This window comes from Lichenostomus cassidix, unplaced genomic scaffold, assembly GCF_008360975.1.
Source record: "Lichenostomus cassidix isolate B80296 unplaced genomic scaffold, HeHo_3.0 HiC_scaffold_43, whole genome shotgun sequence".
NCBI classification, from domain to species: Eukaryota; Metazoa; Chordata; class Aves; order Passeriformes; family Meliphagidae; genus Lichenostomus; species Lichenostomus cassidix.
In genome coordinates this window covers 2357196-2376529 of record NW_028147635.1, presented here as the reverse complement: position 1 = coordinate 2376529, position 19334 = coordinate 2357196, and the positions used below count along the sequence as shown (strand labels likewise).

Sequence of the window (19334 nt, the reverse complement as noted above, 5' to 3'; positions counted from 1 at the left end):
GCTGGGAGAGAGCCCAGCTTGGAGAGTGCTGAACAAACAAACTGACAGCACTTCCAGTGCAGGAACATCTGGATTCATTCTCCTCTTGGATTCTCCCAAAGCCTGGCCAGGGCTCAAGGAGGAACCAAGGGAGTTTTCTTTCATACTGCAGCCCCAACAAAGACAGATGTGGCTTTGTCCGGCTTCTAAATACAGAAAGGTAAATACAGGTTTCACCAGTGCACAGATTCATAGATCATTTTGGTAATAATGTTTCATTAATGAGTGGATACAAATATAACCTTTGGTTGGAAGTTTCATCAAGAGGTCAGCTACTGCTCAGGCCTCAGTAAAGGACTGTTCAGGCCTTAGTACTTCAATGGGTCCTTTGAGTGACAGATGTACTATAACCTTCATAACAATTCTTTCAATAATAGCCTTTTAAAATAGATTTAGGTAATAGGTGTAAAGGCGTCACCACTTGTTTTCAATTAAGTGCTGTTCAAGTTCATTACTCAGATCTATAATTTACATTCCTTTTAAAACATGCCTAAATAGTTCCTATTCTCTATGTTCTTTATCAAATCCCTGTTTTTTCTTGAGACTGTGTCTCTTTTCAGACAAGTCTCAGTGCTCCATTTTTTAGCACAAAGTGTCACAACAACTCTAACATGGAATCATAACACACCAAGTGCACACACTGCAATGATCACAGTCACTGCCACAAAGGCATTTCACAGCAGCCTCCAATTTGACAGCCATTCAGCCAATCCCACCAGGGAGAATTTTCTTCTTTCTGCCACTCTTCTACTGCCCTTTCTATTGAGGTGATTCCTGACTGTTGGACTCCAAATCCATCACTGATACAAGTGCAACATTCCTGTCCTAGAATAGCACAGGTTCCTCCCTGGACAGCAAGCAGATAATCCAAGGCCATGTGGTTCTGTAGAGCTCCAATTTGTGTTTGTTGGATCTCATAGGATGAGCTATTCAGTATTTTAACATCATAATTTGATACTTCTTCTAAAAATCAAATTAGCTCATTAACATAAACTCCATAGGACAAGGCAGTGCACATGGGGCACAGGGTGAACCAGAATCTTTGGCTTTCTGAAATCAAAGGCACTCTTTGGGTGGAAAATGTTCCCTTGGCCCCAACTCTTCCCCGTGGTTGTTGCCAAAGTAGCCAAAAGGGTGGCACTGCAGCTGAGAGTGGTGTAACACTGACCCTGAGCAGCTCCAGCACCCCAAGCTCTACTGACATTGTGAGTGATGTTCAAGCACAGAAATCCTTTCACATTCTGGCCTCTAATTATAACAGGGTAGGTTTCTCCTGAAGGCAAATCCTAGTGAATCCTCTAAAACTGATAAATGTATTCCTTTGTTCCACAGCACAGTTTTCTTTAATTATCCCTTCACTGGCTCTGTTACAAGTCAGAGCCCATTGACAGAGTTCTGCCACCCTGTAGCGTGGGCCCTCCAAGGGAATCCTGTTCCTCCCAACATTAGTTGAGAACATACCCAGCAATTAATTACATTGAGTACTTTGGCTACTTTGATCTTTACATTTCAATAAGAATTTTCATGACTAATCCCTTGGTGAAACTCCAGAGGTGTTTCTGGCAAACATTCTAGTTGACTATCAAGATACAACTTACAGACATAAGCAGTACTTTAGTGACAAGGTTATTAATTCTTTTTCCTCAATCTCATTCAGGTCAGGAACAATAATTCCATTGTCCATGGAGCTGGCTCCTTTTTAATTCCACAATAATGCCCCAAGGTCCTTTGCTGTTCAGCTTCACCACGGTGTCTGTGGGTAACAAGGCTTGGTGGGGTCCTTTCCCCTTTGGCTGGAGAGCTGCCAGGTCCCAGTCCTTGAGGTGCTCCAGGCTCCTGGCTGGAATTCCTGTGGAAGGCACTCAGGGTCACATTAGCCTTCCCATGGAGCCCTGTGGATCAGAGCATTTTCCAAAGGGAACGTTGGGGCAAACAGGGAGATTTGGTCTGGCAGGATCTGTGAAACAACATCCCATAACATCTACTTGTTCTCCCATAGAACACTTGGCTGCAGGGACATATTCCCATTGTTCCTGCCCAGGTTTCAGGATTCAAACTGAGTTGTTTTTCCCCAGAGCTGTTCCTTCAGCTGGCTCAGGAGGGCCATTTGGCCTCTGGACCCACACCTGGGCTCCATTATTAGGAGTGGTGGATCCAAACCCTTTATCTCCACAAGCAGTACAGATTTGAGGTGGATCTCCTTTTTTCACAACTGTTTTTAAAACTGTATTATCAGTAATTGTCCTGTCTTGTCATGGGGTTGCATAATCAAATCTTGTTCACTATTGTTAACCAGAATTTAATTTCTCCTTGATAATCTGCATCAATTCCCCTCCCATGACATGAACACTTTTCAAGGCCAAGCTGCAGTGAGCAGTTATCAAACCAAAGTGTCCTGGAGGAATCAGAGCTCCTGTTTTGGTATTGATAACTCTCATTTCCTTCTGATTTATCCTCAGTAAATCTAATGCATAAAGGTCCAGCCATGCAGCTTCTGGAGTGAGGACCTGTAAGGGGTTCTCCATCAGGACAGGTTCCCATCTCCTCATTTTTTCATCTGCTCTTTTAACAAATCCTCTATCCACTCTACAAATCCTACAGCTTGTGGATAGTGTGGTATATGAAAAACCCAGCAGCCTTAATCACTTTATTTCTCACAGTAACAGACAAAGCATTCCATATCACAGTATCAGCAAACCCTATAAAAATAGCCAATTTCATACCATCCTCCTTTATTCATTATACACAAACTCGTCAATTTTCTCACTGACATTCAGGTCCTGGCCAAACATTTTCTGTAGGGTATTTAGTGTTACATCCCTGAGCAGCAAAAGGTAACAAACTGTCAGCATTATTTCACATTATTATTTTCTTTGTATCTATATCTATATCTATATATACATACATACTTCTTTTATTATATTTTTACATATAATTTTAATGATATATATATATTTATTTATTCTATTATTTCACTTGCACAAAGAAATCTAAGCTCAGAATTAAAAACTTTTGTTGCTCCATGTGGGAGCATTCCAAAACCAATTGTTCCTTCTATTGGTGCTTTTTCCAATATACTGTTAACAAAATTTATCCTCATCTTCCCAAACCCACAAGATCTTTTCCTTTTTCCTTATGCAATGTTGGATGCATTTTAATACATCCAGCAGATCAGCTTATTTTAGCTGACTGCCCCATTGCTCACACAGTGCTCTGATCTCAGCCCACTCCAGAGCCAGTGAACTATAGGGAAGGTCTTCCCAACCAGGAATCTTGGATGGGACCAATTCCTTACATTTACATATAAAAAGTGACATTTTGCTGTGATCTGGACAGACTATGCCAATGTTGTTTTGCCAGTGGGCAGGGCCAGCACCAAAGACACAGACACCAACTGAAGGAATCACTGCAATTTCCTATAGTTCAGAGCAGCAAAGAATCACAACAGGAGAAGTTCAGCAAGGCACCCAATCATTCCTACCAAAGATTGCCTGAAGGGATTTAGAAAGATCCATCACCAGTTACCCTCAGACTTTACCATCACCCAGCCCCACACATCAGCTGGGGAAGCTGTCACAGCCAAGGACTGCAGAGCCACTCTGGACACTGGCAATTCCTGCAGCTGTGTCCAGCCACAGGTGAGGCTTCCAACCTCGCTGGGAGAGAGCCCAGCTTGGAGAGTGCTGAACAAACAAACTGACAGCACTTCCAGTGCAGGAACATCTGGATTCATTCTCCTCTTGGATTCTCCCAAAGCCTGGCCAGGGCTCAAGGAGGAACCAAGGCAGTTGACTTTGATCCTACACTCTCAAACCAGGCCAGATGTTGGATTTCATGGCCTTGTTTAGCTTCTAAATACAGAAAAGTCAATACATGTTTCACTAATTAGTGGATACATCTATCACAATGCTAATGATCATGAATATTTTGTTAATGAGTGGATACAAAGATAGCCTTTCATTGGAAGGTTCATGGAGAGGTCACCTTTGGCTCAGGCCTGTTGTTCAGGCCTCAGTCAGGCCTCTTGTTCAGGCCTTGGCACTTCAGGGATGTGGTTTAGGGCTGGGCTGACAGTGCTGGGTGAACGCTGGACTTGATGAGTTCAAAGGTCTTTTTCAACAGAAAGGATTCTAGAATTCCAGGATTTTATCTGCTCCATTCAGCCTGGTCCATGTTAGCAGCATTAATTTGCTCAGAAAGTTCCCTCTTGGTCAGCTCTTGAGGCCTAAGGCTTCAGGCCCTTTAGCTCCTGGTGCTAAGCTGCTCATGCTGAACGAGAGGACTATGAGAGAAGAATACAGTTCATCCAATTCCTTCTGGGACACTGAGAGGGGAGGGTGTGAAAACAGGAGCATTGCTTGGTGTCACCTCCTCTCTGCCCTTCACGCCTTTCAGTGCTCTGAAACAGCCAAGAGCTTTCTTCAAGAGTGCAAGGAAGCAGCTGTTCCTTCTGCCAGGTCTGGCTCTCTCCAGTCTCTGCACTTGACTGCTTTTGTCCCTCTTGCTGTGCCCTCTGTTCCCCCTCTGCTCGCTGGCTGCTGCCCAGGACTGTGGAACTGGCCCAGATCAAGTGCTCGAGAGCCTCATTTCTCTGCCCTTGGAGCTGCCTGGGCACAGCAGCCTTTTCCATCTGCAAGCTCCATATGGACAGGGAGTGCCCAGCTCCGTTCCTTGCACAACCTGCAGGAGCCCAGGGCTGCCATCTCAAGTCCCTGCTGGCACTGAGGGCTCCCAGGTGCCTCAGGCTGCTGTGACACCACTGCAAACAGGAGGCAAGAGTGGCAGGGGCTGTGCTCAAAGTCAGCTCCATTTGCTGCTGCTGCTGCTGCTGCTGTGGGGTCATTTGTCCAGCCCTGCCCCAGACTCAGGGATCAGCTCCAGGCCCTGCTGCTGCTCCCTCGGGATCAGCCACAGTTTGGTTGTTGCTCTCAATGCCAGCAGAAGCAGTGGCTGAAGCAGCAGGTGCTGACAGTGCCCCAAGCCCCGGGGCCAGTGGGAAGGGAGCTGCTTCACATGAAAACCAGGAGCAAAGGACATTTCTTTTTAGGACAGGTTTCCTGGTTTAAGGAAAAAAAAAAGAGAAAAAAAAAGAAAAAAGCCTAGATGAAATATGAAAGATAAAAACAAAACTCAGGTGTGTAGTGTAAAATCTTCTGTAACTTTGGATTAAGAGGTAACTGATCGTTTGTAAAAGAGAACTCAGTTATTTACTTTGTCAATGTGCCAACAGCATGGATCTATCTTACTGACCTCAGCAGCCTTTTTTTAATAGATTCTGGGCTTTGTTTCCAATATTAAGTTATTTTAAATTGTGGTTGAAGCAATGGGAAATTGATTGTGCCCTGCCAGCTCCGAGCAGGACTGGGAATCCAGATTCTGCTGATCCCCATCCCATTAAGAAAATGTCCTTCCTTCTCACCCTGTGAATGAGCTATGCATTCCCTTTGAAATTGTCAGTGGTTTCTTAAAAATGCAAAGTCCCACTTACAGCTTATTGCTCTGGTTTGGAAGTGGAGAAGGGCAATTCTTCATTCACCAACTCCAGACTGCACTGCCTTAGGAACACAGCCCACTCACCAGGTTTGGCTCACTCGTGGCACTTCTAGAGGAGGAAGAAAGTGCAATTGCACAATTCCAACCCAAAAGGAATGAAGAGTGGGACAGACAAAACATCCTGTGGACATACAGGTGTTCAGCTGGGACTGTGGAGTGTTGGGGTTCTTGCCAATTGGATGTGTATCCCTCACTGCAATCTCTGGGCCTGCAGGAGAGTCTCACTCACCTGCACAAGCAGAAAGCTCCGTCGGTGTGCTCAGAACAGGCTCGTCTGATGCAGAGCTGTCAGAGCAATGGGAGGGCAGAGCAGGCCCAGCCGTGCCCAGGGCTGAGCCCCAGCAGAGCCCTGGCAGAGCCCAGAGCAGCCTCAGCATCTGCAGAGCCCTGCTGGAAGGAGAGAAACCAGAAACTGCCCATCAGCTGAAGGCTCCTGTCCCCCTTGTCCCAGCTGCCTGCAGTGCCCAGGCCATGCTGGCTGAGCTCAGAGCTGTGCCCAAACCTCCCCATCATTGCTGCCTGTGGGAGGAGAGCAGGAGGGCAGGACATGTGCTCAGCCTCCAGCCAGCCCTGGCAGATCCACCTCCTCAGCAGCTGCCCAGAGCAGGATGCTCCTGTGCTCGATGCCATCTCCCCAGAGCCCTCATCCCACCCCTGCCGAGAAGATGGGGATCCACCTCGTGGCATCTGCTGCTGGAAGAAAAGCTGCTCCCAAAGGATGTCCTCACCTTTCTCCAAGGGCACATCTGAGCCATTCTGCAGCTGGTCCCAACACTGCTCCATCCAGACCAGACACCAGTGAGAGCTCTTCCTTTAAAAACCAAACAGCAAATCAATGAGATTACAAAGAAAAGGTGGAAACAAGAAAAAAGTTACAACATTATCAGTGTCAGGAGCTCAAGGAAGGACTAACCCCTCCATGCCAGGGAAAAACCCACTCACAGCTGGGGTAAACCAGGGCTTTCTTCCTTCCCCCTTCATTGCTCCCCCAAAATAATGGTAATCCAGGGCAAACAAGGGCAGTGGAGCAGCCCAAGCCCTTCCTCCCCTGCCTAACAAACCTGCTGCTGCACAGCTTATGGAGTCCCACCTCTGCTCCCCCCATGGGGGTTTGTTTTGGTCAGGGTGGCTGCCCCCAGCTCCAGCCCAGGGCACAGTGGGTGCTGGGGACTGTTGGCAGGGCCAGGAGCCAACTCCCATTTCATTACCAGCCCAGACCATCCCCACAAGCCCTACCAAAGAGAAGAAGGTGCCAGAATTTAAGTCAATCACATTCAGCTTTCATGTCACCAGGACAAGGAAGAGGTTGTCATCCTTGAAGTCCTCTTTGGTGTCTCCAGCTGCAGCTCCACCTGGTGCAGCATCTCCAGGGGCTCCTGTTCCTTCCCTGGGGGCCACACCAGGCTGTCAGTGTTCTGCCCAGGGCCCCAGACAACAATGAACCAGGACAAGCAAAACCAGGGTGGATGGTGGCCACCAGTGCTTGCCAGAGCAGATCTCCAACTCAGCTCCAGCACAAGAGCTGTGAGTTCCCTGATGATCCCTGCTCAGAGCTACAGGCAGGTCAAAAAAACATCTGGTTTGCTTTACTTCTGGTTGCCAAAAGATGTGTGGAGCTGTTACCTGCCAGGCCCCTGGACCAAACTGTGCATGTGCATCTCTTCTGTCTTCTAGGGCCGACGAACACCCTGCATCCAAGGGTCGTTGAAGAGGTCCTCCAGCGATGGCCTGTCCAAGGGTTGCATGGACAGACACCTCTTAATAACATCTTGGCACTCTGAGGAGAGAAACCAGAAACTGCCAGTCAGTTGGAGAAGGCTCCTGTCCACTTTTCCCTCCCCGTTCCTGTGCCCAGGCCATGCTGGGTGTGCTAGAACTGTGCCTAAACTTCCCCATGGATTCTCTGTTTTGGAGGAGGGCAGGAGAGCAGGACATGTGCCACCTCCTCAGCAGCTGCCAGAGCAGGATGCTCATGAGCCTGCTGCTCTCTCCCAGCACTGGTACTCCCCCTGTGCCACAGAGATGAGGATCCACCTTGAGAGAGCCGTCGTGGGAACAAGATCCGCCCCCAGATGATCTCCTGGCCCCTCCTGAATGGGTGCTTCCCGACGACCAGGTGGTACAGCAGGAGGCCCAGGGTCCAGATCGTTGCTGCCCCACCGTTGTAGCATTTGAGGTGGATCCACTCTGGTGGGCTGTAGGACAGGGTTCCTATGGAATACAGATGGAGTTCATCAGGGGATGCTGCTGCTCCCAGAGCCTCACCCCAGCATCCCTGGGCATGCAGGGGCTGCACCAGTGGCACACAGGGTGACCTGCTGCCCTCTCGCCAGCACCTGTGACTCATGTACAAACTTGGGGTTGGAAAAGAAGCCACTGGTGTTGGAATGAGGCAGCAGAAGCCCTGGGGAGGTCCAACCACGACATGCAAAATAAAACCATTCCCAGAGGTGGGAAAAACCACTCTCATCCCTCTCTGCATTGCCCCCAAAAAACAATTACAAGCCAAGGCAAACAAGGGGAGTGGAGCAGTCCAAGACCTTCCTCGCCTGCCTACCAAACTGTCTGGGGCATGGGGTCTGACACCCCTCACGGCTACACTCATTGGGGTTTTGTCAGACTGACTGCCCCAGCCCCAGCCCAGCCAAGGGCAGAGTGGGTGGTGAAGGTGGTCAACAGGGCTGCAAGCTGCCCCCTTCGACCCCCACCCAAAAGTAACTTGGCTGAAGAGTTAATCCCATGCCTGGCAGCTATAGGAGAAGCCCTGGTGCTACACCCAGGCTGGACCATGAGATGCCCAGGAGCATCCCCTGGGAAGGCTCACCTGCAAATTGGGTGTAGGCTGTGTCTTGGAGGAAGGTGCCACAGCCAAAGTCGATAAGTTTCAGCTTCATGGTGGCCAGGTCGAGCAGGATGTTCTCGGGCTTGATGTCCCTGTGCAGCACCCCGCAGCTGGTGCAGTGCCGCACAGCCTCCAGCACCTGCCGGAACATCCCCCGTGCCTCCTCCTCCGGCAGGAACCTCCGCTCCGCCAGGAAATCCCAGAGGTCCTGACAGCGCTCCGGACGCTCCAGCACCAACAGGTAGTCGTCGGGGAGTTCAACCCACTCCAGGAGCTGGATGACACCAGCACAGCCAGTGGACACCTTGTGCAGCAGCACGATCTCCAGGGGCGCACGGGTGCCATCGGGCTGCGGGAGGAACACGATGCCATCAGTGGGGCTGAGGCCATGCCAGGGCTCTGGGACCCCTCACCCAGCCCGGGATGCTCTGCGCCCCCCGCTCACCCCACGCCCGCTCTACCTCCCTCGAGGCGTCCTGGCAGCTCCCACCCTGCCGGGCCCCGGCTTATCCCCGCCCGGCACGGCCCGGCTTCTGCCGCTGGCCCCGCTCACTCACCAGCTCGCCCCAATGATGGATGCGGCTCCGCGGTACACATTTGATGGCCACCTGCGAGCAAGAGACAGCAGCGGGCTCAGCTCTCGGCCAGCCCTGCCGAGCCCCACCCTCCTCCTCCTCCTCCTCCTCCTCCTCCTCCGCCCGCCGCCAGCCCCGCCACTCACCGGGGCGCCGTCCGCTAGCCGCGTCCCCGCGTAGACGCTGCCGAACCCGCCTGTGCCCAGCAGCGCACCCAGCCGGTACCGCTCCTGCAGGGCCTCCTGCGCCTTCCCTGCGGGCGACACGCGGCCGTCACCGCTCGGCCCGGGGCCACACACGGCCCCCGACCGCCTCTGCACCGCCCCGGGCCGGGCATCCCCCTCTGAACGGGGCACGGGCGGCTCGGGGCCGGCGGCCGGACTGCCGAGCGGCGGAGCTCGGGCCGGAGAAGGCGCAGCGCGGGCGGCAGGAGCGGCCGAGCCGTGTGTGTCCTCCTCGGGCCCCGGGAGGAGCCGGGGCCGCCGCCGGGACCGCCGCCCGCACAGGCGGAGCCAAGGACAGGCGATGCTGCCCCAGCCGTGGCCACTGAGGCCCGCCCAGCAGCGCCACAGCCATGCCGGCGACAGCCGGGCGGAGCCGAGAGCGCGGCGGGCCGCCCGGGGGCGGGAAGGGGGCAGCCCCGGCCGGGGCTGGGGGCGGGCCGGGCGCATGGCCCCGCCCGGCAGGGGGAGAGGGAGCCCGCGAAAGGGAGGGGACACAGGGAAAGGGACACCGGGAGAGGAGGCGGGACAGGGGGAGAGGGAGAGGAGGAGCAGGAGAAAGGGACGGAGAGGGTCCTAGAAACTCTTCCTTAGCTGCCGCTGCGCCGCTGCCGCCGCTGCCGCCGCTGCCGCCGCTGCCGCCGCTGCCGCCGCTGCCGCCGCTGCCGCCGCTGCAACTGAAGCTCCGGGGCAGTTAGTCCGAGTCTCCGTTAGTCCGAGTGGCCGTTTGTCCGAGTGGCCGTTTGTCCGAGTGGCCGTTAGTCCGTTCCCCGCTCGCCCCCGCGCGCCCCACGGCCGAGCCCCGCGCGCCCCCGGGGGCAGCCCCTGAGTCTGTCCAAACACGGGAACTTTGCCGTGTTCAGCCCACATCCAGAGGCTTGACTGCTGCACAGTGGCACAGCAATCCCCTTGGCTGCTCTGTGCATTGTCCCTGCTGAGGGTCAAACACTAGCAGAGCACATGCCCTGTCTCTAGAATTCATACCTGACCCAAGCACTGCACTTGTGTCTCCAGCATTGCTTTCCAAGCAGAACGGGGGAAGACAAACTGTGTGTAACTCATGGTATTTCAGAGAGTCTAAAACATGCTAAGTCATAGATCTTCGAGGTGAGATCCATTTGCAATTAATGGCATGGAGAAGTAGTGCAACATGGAAAAGGAGAGCACATAAATAAATAGAGGAAAACATCTCAGAGTGTTTCTTTGCATTTTCATTTCACTTCTGGAAAGCTGTTTCAGTTTTCCAGGAATCTTCTCCACAGTCCTGCTTGCTCTTTTCAAGAACCTTTCCTGGAGGGAATGAATTGCAGGAATTATTGGGCTGCACTGGCCCTGGCCGGGTGCCTGGTGCCACCAAAACCGCTCTGTCACTGTCCTCAGAGGTGCAGGACACAGAACCCAGGAGGAAAGGCTTGTGGGCTGGGATAAGGGCAGGGAGAGGTCACTCACTGGTCACTGTCAGGGGCACAACAGACATAAGTTAGGGAAATGAATGGAATTGATTTCCAAGCAATATGAGTATTGCAGTATGAGAAGGAGAACTAAAACAAGCCCTGACAAAACACCTTCCCCACCCCTTCCTCCTTCCCAGGCTCCCAGCCTCCACCTGCAGTCCCTCCTCTGCTCTCTCTGCAATTGGAAATTTGTCACCAGCCACAAACTTTGCTTTAGCCTCATCTCGGGATCCCTTCCTGGAGAGGAAGAACTTTCTCCAACAGAGATTTAGAGTGCAGCAGCCTTTAAAGCTCAGGGTGTTTCCCCCTTTGCATGGAGTCAGTGGATCTGCTGGCCCCTGGCCAGGGCCTGGCAGAGCAGGTGGAACCTGGGTCCTGCTGCAGGAGCTGGGGGAGCTCCAGGACTCGCTCTGGCCGCTGGGGCAGCCACAACACAAGCCGTTCCCAGCCAGGAGCCGAGGGCTCCGTGTGGCTCTGCAGGACCTTGTCCCTGGGGCTCGTCTGGATCAGCGCGGGCAGCTGGGCTGCACTTGGCTTCCTTTGTGTCCCTGCTTCCCCTGGGACAGCAGCTGCCCAGCGCCGAGGGGACAGCAATGGCACCGGGGCAGTTTGGGGTGAGGTTCAGTGTCTGTGCCTGGCAGAAATCCCAAATCCTTCCCGAAGGAGCAGAGAGTGCTGACAGAGCACAGGATGCTCTGCTGAGCACGGGATGGACCAGGGGTGATGTGAGACAAGCCGGGATGGCAGTCAGAAATAAAAGGAAGAGGAGGAGCGGACAGGAGAGGAGGAGGAGAGACAGAGGAGGAGGAAGAGCCGGTGGGGAGGAGCGATGGAGGAGGGGGAGCGAGAGGAAGGGGAGGGATAAAGTGGGAGGAGCGGGGAAGAAGAGGAAGGGGAGGGGAGGAGCAGCACGAGAAGCAGGAGAAGGAATCACCACGTGCGTCCATCGCTCTTTCTGTCCGTAACCCTCGGCACAGGAGCATCGCCCCCCCGGGACATCCCGCAGGTGAGCGGGCAGGGGGAGCTCGGCCCAAATATCTTGGGCGGTGCCTGCGGTTCTTTTTGGGAGAGGAAGATTTTTGGACCTTGTAGGACTCCAGCACCGAGCCCCAGATATCTTTGGTTGCTCCTGGGAGGGTTGGGTTTTTCTGTGTACATTTCGGGGGTGGGGGGAGGGGACTGGGGCGGATGTTTGGATCTTGCAGGACTCCAATTGAGAGTCGCAAATGCCCCTTGGGGGAATACTGGGGAGTCCCCTAGACACGAGTTTTTCGGGGGTCCCAGTGCCGGCTGCCGGGAAAGATGGGATGGGATGGGATGGGATGGGATGGGATGGGATGGGATGAGGCCCGGGAAGGGTTGGATGTGGATTGGGGTGTGGGATGAAGTCTGGGGGAGGGGGATGGGTGGGATGGGGCCTGGGATGAGGCAGCCAAAGGTTAGGGGTGATGAAGCCGGGGGGACCCCACTCCTTAGGGGCTTGCGGGGTATCCGGCAGCTGTGAGGGAGTTTTGGGGTACCCCTGATCCTTCGGGGGTGGCAGCTGGGGGACACGTGGCTCCGGAACCTCTGGACCCCACCTGCGCCCCCCCTCGCCCCCAGCGCCCCCCGGAGCGGAATTTGGGGAGGGGGGAGGTGGGGGGCGCCCAGGCCGGGCCCCCCTTGCTGTCCCGGCAACTGGGGGCCGAGTGCGGGGGGAGCCCCGCGGGCATTGCCCGGCCCTGCCCGGCACGGCTGATGCCGCCCGCCCGCGCTGCGCACTGCTCCGGACTGGTGCTGCCAGTGCCGCGCGGGGCGGGGCCGCTTTGGGGACCCCCCAGGGCAGAGCGCTTTGGGCACTCCCACAGCATCTTTGAGAAGGGGGAACCCCAGAACCCCAAAGATAGGAGGCTGGAAAGGGGGAACTCCTGGGAGGCTTTTTCTGAACTCATTCCTGATTTTAGGAGGATTTTATGGACACCAAACCCCCAGTGACTTCTAGAGATAGACTTGGGCCACAGGAACCCCCAACCCAAAGCACTCACACATTTGTTTTTTTACCCAAAGGAGGATTTCAAATTCCCAAAACTTGGCTGAATGGAGAAGGTGGCGGTGAGGAAGAGGAAGATGCCCCAGGACAGCCAGGCAGGTGAGGAGGAAGTCACTGCCCCTTTCCCCATCTCTTCTCCTCCATCTCCCAGCCCAGCATCACCCCTGGCTGGAGGACAGCCCTGCTGTCAATGCTGTCCTGCTGGGGATGGATTGTGGGGATCTCTTTCCCCTTCCCTCTGGCACAGAGGCAAATCCCAAGTCCTCCCCTTGTCCTTCCTCATCCAGGCACTGAGCTGAGGGTGGAGACCAGGGAGGAGAAATCCTTGCAGCAGAACCTCATGGAAGATGCCACTTTGAGGAGCTCCATGAGACAGCAATTCAACAGACAGGAAAAGCCCCAGAGATGCTGCACAAGGAGGGGCTGCAAACCCAGCCCAGGGCACTGTGAGGAGCAAAGACCCACCCTGTGCCAGGAAGGCAACCAGTGCTTCAGACAGAGTTCGGACCTGTCTGAACCTGTTTGTCCATGAATAGGTTCATGATGGAGAGAAGCCCCACAAGTGCTTGGAATGTGGGAATAGCTTCAGCAAGAGCTCCCAGCTGATCTGTCACAAGAGGATCCACACCGGAGAGGCTCTACGAGTGTCCCGAGTGTGGGAAGAGGTTTCAGACCAGCTCCAGTCTCCTCAGTCATCAGCAGATTCACACAGAGGAGAGGCCCTTCCGCTGCCCTGAGTGCAAGAAGGGCTTCAGGCACAACTCCCACCTCGTAACCCACCAGAAGATCCACACTGGGGAGAGGCCCTATGAGTGTTTTGAGTGTGGGAAGAGGTTTCCAACCAGCTCAGAACTCCTCAGTCATCTGTGGATTCACACAGAGGAGAGGCCCTTCCACTGCCCTGGGTGCAAGAAGGGCTTCACGCTCAACTCCACCCTCATCATCCACCAGTGCATCCACACCGGGGAGAGACCCTATGAGTGTGGGGAATGTGGGATGAGCTTCAGCCAGAGCTCCTCCCTGATCTACCACCAGAGGATCCACACAGGGAAGAGGCCCTATGAGTGTCCCAAGTGTGGCAGGAGCTTCACCAGGAGCTCTCACTTGACCCAACACCGGCGGAGTCACCGGTAAGGGAAGCCCTGCGAGTGCCTTCAGTGCAGGAAGAGCTTCATGCACTGCTTCAGCTTCATCCACCAACTGGATGACACACATTGGGAAGAGCCCTTGTGACCCTCACTCCCAGTGACCCATGCTGGGAAGACACCTGGCTGGTGGATTTCACATCCTCCTGATTCCCTGCAGCCACCTGGACAAACACAGGGGCAGGAACATCCATTGGGACTCAGGTCGACATCGGAAGTTCATTGGGAAGAGCTGATTTAGTAATGGTACATCCCCTAAAAAATGTCACATGCTGTGTCCAATTGTTTCTTCTGGTGGCATCAAGCAACTCTGGATGATCCTGGATGTATTTTCTAACCTAAATAATTTCCTTCTTCATCCTGTCAAAACAACCAAAATTGGGGTAAAATGAAAGAAATGAAACAAAAAGATCTAAAGCTGCACCATTTTCCTGGGATTTGTGGGTGACTTTGGGGTTCAGGGGGATATTCAGGAAGATTTGGGTGTTCTGGGGCTGCCCAGGCTGGGGGATAGGACCATGATCTCATAGTTGTGCCAGCATAATATGTCCACCTGAGCCCATCTGTTCTCCAGGAATTCTGCTTGTCTGTCCCAGTCCCTGGCCTGGGTCTCCCCATGTGGGGTGTGCCCCCCCAAAGTGCCCAAATCACTGCTGAAGTGCCCAAGCTGCTCCCAGCTGTGGATGATCCTGTCCACCAACCTCTCCTGGTCAGTGTCATGGGGGCTGGGAGGGGGTTTAGGGGATTCTGAGGGGATTAGGAGAGACTTTTGTGGCTCTTGGGACCTCTTGTGGTACTGTGAGGGGGATTGGCAGAGTTCTTGAGGAAGTTTTGGGGTCCTGGGCAGGCTGTGTGGTTTGGAGCGAATTTGGGTGGGTCTTGGGGAAGATGGAAAGGGTTTTGGTGGCTCTTAGGGCCATTTATATTGCAGGGAGTGGTTTGGGGGGATCCTAGGAGAAGCTGTGGGGTGGTTTGAAAGGTCTGGGAGTGGCTAGGGGGCTGGGAGGGGGTTTGAGGCAGTTGTGATCCCCCAGACCCCCAAAGCTGCCACCACACACTGCCCCACAAGATGCTGCCAAGGTTCAGGGGCTCCATGTTAGGGTTCATCCTCCTGGTGCTACGGGGGAAGGTGAGGGGGAATTCCCAGGGGTCATGTGTGTCCCCTAGAGCATGTGTGACCCCCCATCCCAGTGTCACCTCCTTTTCCCTCCCCACAGGGCTCCTGACCCAGCTCCTGCTTCCCTGGGAGGGAATTTGGGGAGGGGGCAGAGGGGGTGCACAGCCCCCGCTGGGGGATGACCCTGAGCCAGTGCCCTTTGTTTAGCACCAACCTGGGCTTGGGGCTGCAGGAGGAACAGAGCTGATCTGTCTGCTCTGCCTGCTGGGGCCACCTGAGCCCGTGGAGAACTCCTCTTTTCTTTAAGCATTTTCTTTGGGTATTAGGATGTAAATATAGAATGTGTTCTAATACACAGACTCTCAGGATCTTTCTTTCGGTACCCAATGTCTGCAGGGCGGAGGGGAAGAGGGGGGAAAAGGGTGCTTGTGCTCAGCAGGTTGCCTGGGTGTGCAGTGTGGAATGGAAAGTGGCCAGAAGCCCCTTGGCCTTTGGTGGTTCTGCTGAAGCCTTAACGCTTGCACCAGAGCAGGTGGGCAGAGGCTGGAGCTGTGGGGATCCCTGCAAGGCTGTGCCTGGAGATGGCCACAAGCCCTCTGCCAGCCAGGAAGCGCCAGCTGTGTCCTGCCCGTGTGCTGCTGGCTGGATTGCCAAGGGCTCCGAGGTGCCTCTTGCTGCGGCTCCTCTGGAGCTCCAGCGGGGCTGTGCCGCTGCCAGGCAGGATGGCCGGGCTGGGGCAGACCCTGAGGGGACAGGGCGGTGGGAGGCTGGGAAGGGATGAGGTGCTGCACAGGCACTGAACAGGACGAGGCAGTGGGAAGGCAGGAGGGGGATGTGTGAGAGGTTGGGGACAGGAGGCCCCTGAGGGGCTGGGGTGCTGGGAAGCCCTGAGGAACTGGGGGTCAGAGGCCAGAAGCAGCCCCCAGGCAGCCGCTTTGTTCCTGCCACCCAGCTGCTCCGGTGCTTCCCCAAGTCATCTCCCTCAGCAGATGGCTGGAGGGACCCCCAAATCAGGCATGTATCCCTGGTCCTGGCCTTTCAGAGCTGTGGGCCCAGGAGCTGTGGGGCTGGGCGTGTGCCCTCCCTGTCCTCCAGACTGGGCCCCAGCCCCTCAGCCTTAGGCCGTGCACTCCACTGCCTGGCTACTGAACCTTTGTCCTGTTGGTGGGGGGAGGCTGAGCTCTGTGGCTTTAGGCAAGAGTGAGCAAGAAGAGCAGCAGCTTTGAGCCCGAGAGGGGCCATGAGCAAAGCCCTCTGGGCCAAGGGCATTCCTGGCATTCCTGGGGCATGGATACTAGAGAGTGCAGTGGGCACCTTCAGGGTGCCATGGCTGGCTTTGTGCTGGGCGACCTCCCTGAAAGCAGGGCTGGGGCTTGTGCAGCTCATTGGAGTCTGTTTGGAGTGCTGTTATGGAGGGAGATTTCAAAGTGCACCTCATGAATTTTATCTTTAATCAAATGAGTATTTTTTTATTTTTCAGTTCAATGAAAAGGTGATAGAAGCATTCCCCAAATGACCTTGATGCTGAATGTCTCCTTAGGAGGTCTGGGCATGTAGAAGAATGAATCTCTTGTGGGCTGACCCTGTTTGGACAACCTGCTCCTCATCCCCAACCTCACCATGTCTGACATCGCCCACCCAGGACTGACATCCCAAAATATATTTTAAAAATAATGTAATTTATGCTTTTTTATTAGTATTCAATTCATATTTCAATGTATTAATTGTATATATTTCTTACTGAAAGGAATGAGAAGGAAGTGTCTTTATAAACAAACTGGGCCTGCTGATAGATAAAGCCAGATACTGAGAGAGAGAAGAAACAATGGGAAGGAATTCCATAGGAATTCCTCTGGTTGACTTACCCAAGACTTTAACAAGACTGTCTTAAATCCCTGAATTTAACTAAAAGAACAGAGACACAAGAAAAACAAGGCAGCTGGGGGAATGTATCTTAGAATAGGATGTGTATTAGGCAATTAGGGAAGTCTGTACCTCTCGAGTACCTTAGCCACTGGGGAAAGAGAGAGGGAACTGTGATCAGGAAATCAGGATAAAAAGAGGCTGTGTCCTCTAGCAATTTGAGAGACCCCATGGGAAATGCCCATGACCTCTCCCTTTATTAATGAATAAAGTTACAGGACTCCTCTGTCTCCTTTTTGGACATAAACCTCTGGTGTTTGTGGATTAATTTTCCTGACACTTCCAAGACCTGACTACCCTTTCCTGGCCAACCTGAACCTCCTCTGGCACAGCTTGAGGCCCTTTCCTCTTGTCCTGTCACTTCATGTCTGGGAGCAGAGCCCAACCCCACCTAGCTACAACCTCCTGTCAGGGAGTACAGCAGGATTCTTCCTTTTCTAGACCCTCTCCTCTTTGCTTTCCAAAACCAAACAGGAATCACTGAAGGATGACAAAGAAATGCCAAATCAGGATTTGGGATTGCATGTTCATCCATTTCTTCTCTCTGCAGGGACAACCAAGTGTCTCCTTCCTCCCTTGCCCAATATCCAATAGCAGAGGGTCCATGGGCCAACATTCCTCTCTTTGGGAACACCAGGAGGGAAATTTGATGGCTTATGCAATCCTGAGAGAAGGCAGGAATTCTCATCTCCTTCTTTACCATACCAAAGGAGACTCAGGCAGTGTGAAAAGGATTTGCTGTTGGTGGAGATGCCCTGCAGTGCTCCAGCCCAGAGCAGAGACTCCAGGGACATCAGGTGTGTCACACCTGCAGGTTGGCACTTCAAAGCAGTGTAAGGACTTGGGAAATTTGAGTAAAAATAGATTATCTAGAACCACACCTAATCTGTCTTCTATCACTCACTGCACTTAGGTATACATTCGTGGGAATCTTGTGAAAACAGGAGTAAATCTGACTTTACTACTTCTGTGCTATAATGCAGTGTTGAAAAGGAGCAATGCTTTTATGCACACACATGTACACACACGTCTAAAGCATGTGAATCCTCTGGTACTTCCACATTTATTCTGAAGCTTTGTATCGAATTGCTGATTTATTCCAGATATTGCTCATTTTAATTCAATGTTTGCAAAATAAAGCAAATCAGAGGAAACAAAAAATTTAGAAGTTTAAAATCCAAGAACCACTGATAAAACTGCAGAAGAAAGATTTTTATAGTATAGCATTTTTCATATGGAATCTTTTGCCAGTCGACATGTTACTCCTAAGTCTTAACGCCTTTTTAAACACAGCTATTTATAATAATTCCTTTTTAATATTTATTATGCCTTTTGAACCCCATGTACAACGGACTAATGCAATCAGAAGAAATTTTCTATCCCAAACAGACTTAAAAAATAGTTTCTTTATCCCAAAGACACCAAACCCCGAGTGTTTGGCGTCCCATCTCACACGACCGGTCCCGGTATCTCCCCAGGGGATTTCTGCTCTGGGGCAGCCGAGTGGCGATGTTCACACACCCGAGCACAGCCATTCGGGCCGGTGTCCGAAGGCACGCGGAACTGCACGTACTTTGTTTAGCAGCACAGTCTCTCTTTATTCTCTCTCTCCTTATTCTCTCTCTCCCCTCACAGCCGAGCAGGGCTGGCGGGAGCCGCGCTCCCCTCAGCGCCCCTGAGCAATGGCGGCAGCAATGGCGGCGCCGCTCCCTCAGCGCCGCCCCGGCCCCGGCGGGCGGGGAGCCCTCGGCAGCGCCCTGGGGGCAGCAGGACCGAGCCCCGGCCCCGGGCTGTGTCCCCGTGGCGCCGCAGAGCCCAGGGCACACACGGGCAGGGCACTCGGCGCCATCGCCCCCAGCCCCGCAGCCCCTTTGGAACCCGGCCCGGGGCTCGCCCTGCCTCCTCCAAGGCCCTGCTGGGCTCCAGCTGTTGCTCAGGGCTCTGTGGGGATCTTGTGCTCGGCCCGAGCGGGCTTTGTTTGCAGCCCGGGCTGCTGAGGGTCAGCCGTGAAATGTCCCTGCAGGGCACTTTTAATGGGATCAGCCCGGTGCTTCCTTTGTGCTGTGCCTTGCACTGCTGTTTTATTCTGCTTTTAGAGCCTGCCTGGGAAGATCAGCCCCCAGGAGAGCAGAGCCTGCTGAGAGATCCAACATCCTCACCCTAAGCAAGGGATGGAACAGCACACACTGCTGAAAAGATTCCAGCTGTTCTCAGGTAACACAGAAAGCTGAAACTGTCAATCTTGGTATTTGGTGCTGCATCCGTGTATAAAAGAATGCCCTAAAATGTCAGCTTTCAAGAAAATGTCCTACATTGGTGTTTCCTGTGCTGGTGACAGTCTTTTCAACCCAGCCTTCTGGGGCCTGACCTCTCTGCTGCTGTAGTTCCATGGACAGAGGTTGTTGTCTTTTCCCCCTTGCCATGGGCAGGCTGTGT

At 53.5% G+C, this 19334-nt stretch overlaps 3 protein-coding genes across 3 annotated transcripts in view; 1 reads left to right on the top strand and 2 right to left on the bottom strand.

Moving 5' to 3' along the window:
* Nucleotides 1-19334, bottom strand: part of LOC146421150 (uncharacterized) — a 278146-nt gene that overhangs the window by 225656 nt on the left and 33156 nt on the right. The gene's annotated exons all lie outside the window — the stretch shown is intronic.
* On the bottom strand, nt 7263-9585 carry LOC146421154 (serine/threonine-protein kinase pim-1-like). Its single transcript, XM_085047666.1, has 6 exons — nt 9514-9585; nt 9156-9323; nt 8992-9042; nt 8417-8783; nt 7627-7803; nt 7263-7369 (listed from the first exon to the last, which is right to left on the bottom strand). Exons 1-6 carry the CDS (start codon nt 9583-9585, stop codon nt 7263-7265), a joined length of 942 nt encoding a protein of 313 aa, XP_084903792.1.
* The window catches only part of LOC146421151 (uncharacterized), a 31739-nt gene continuing 25165 nt past the window's right edge, over nt 12761-19334 (top strand). Inside the window, exons 1-2 of the mRNA XM_085047663.1 lie at nt 12761-12775; nt 13347-13843. Coding sequence (XP_084903789.1) covers nt 12761-12775; nt 13347-13843 — 512 coding nt within the window. The remainder of the gene's footprint in view (nt 12776-13346; nt 13844-19334) is intronic.

What these genes read in the sequence shown, in the direction of transcription:
- LOC146421154 (XM_085047666.1), bottom strand. Translation starts at nt 9,585, where the DNA reads ATGGCTGTGGCGCTGCTGGGCGGGCCTCAGTGGCCACGGCTGGGGCAG. An exon ending in AGCCTACACCCAATTTGCAG is followed by an intron (nt 7,804 to 8,416) that starts GTGAGCCTTCCC and finishes TGTATTCCATAG; the next exon opens with GAACCCTGTCCTACAGCCCA. An exon ending in CCCACGACGGCTCTCTCAAG is followed by an intron (nt 7,370 to 7,626) that starts GTGGATCCTCAT and finishes TTCTCTCCTCAG; the next exon opens with AGTGCCAAGATGTTATTAAG.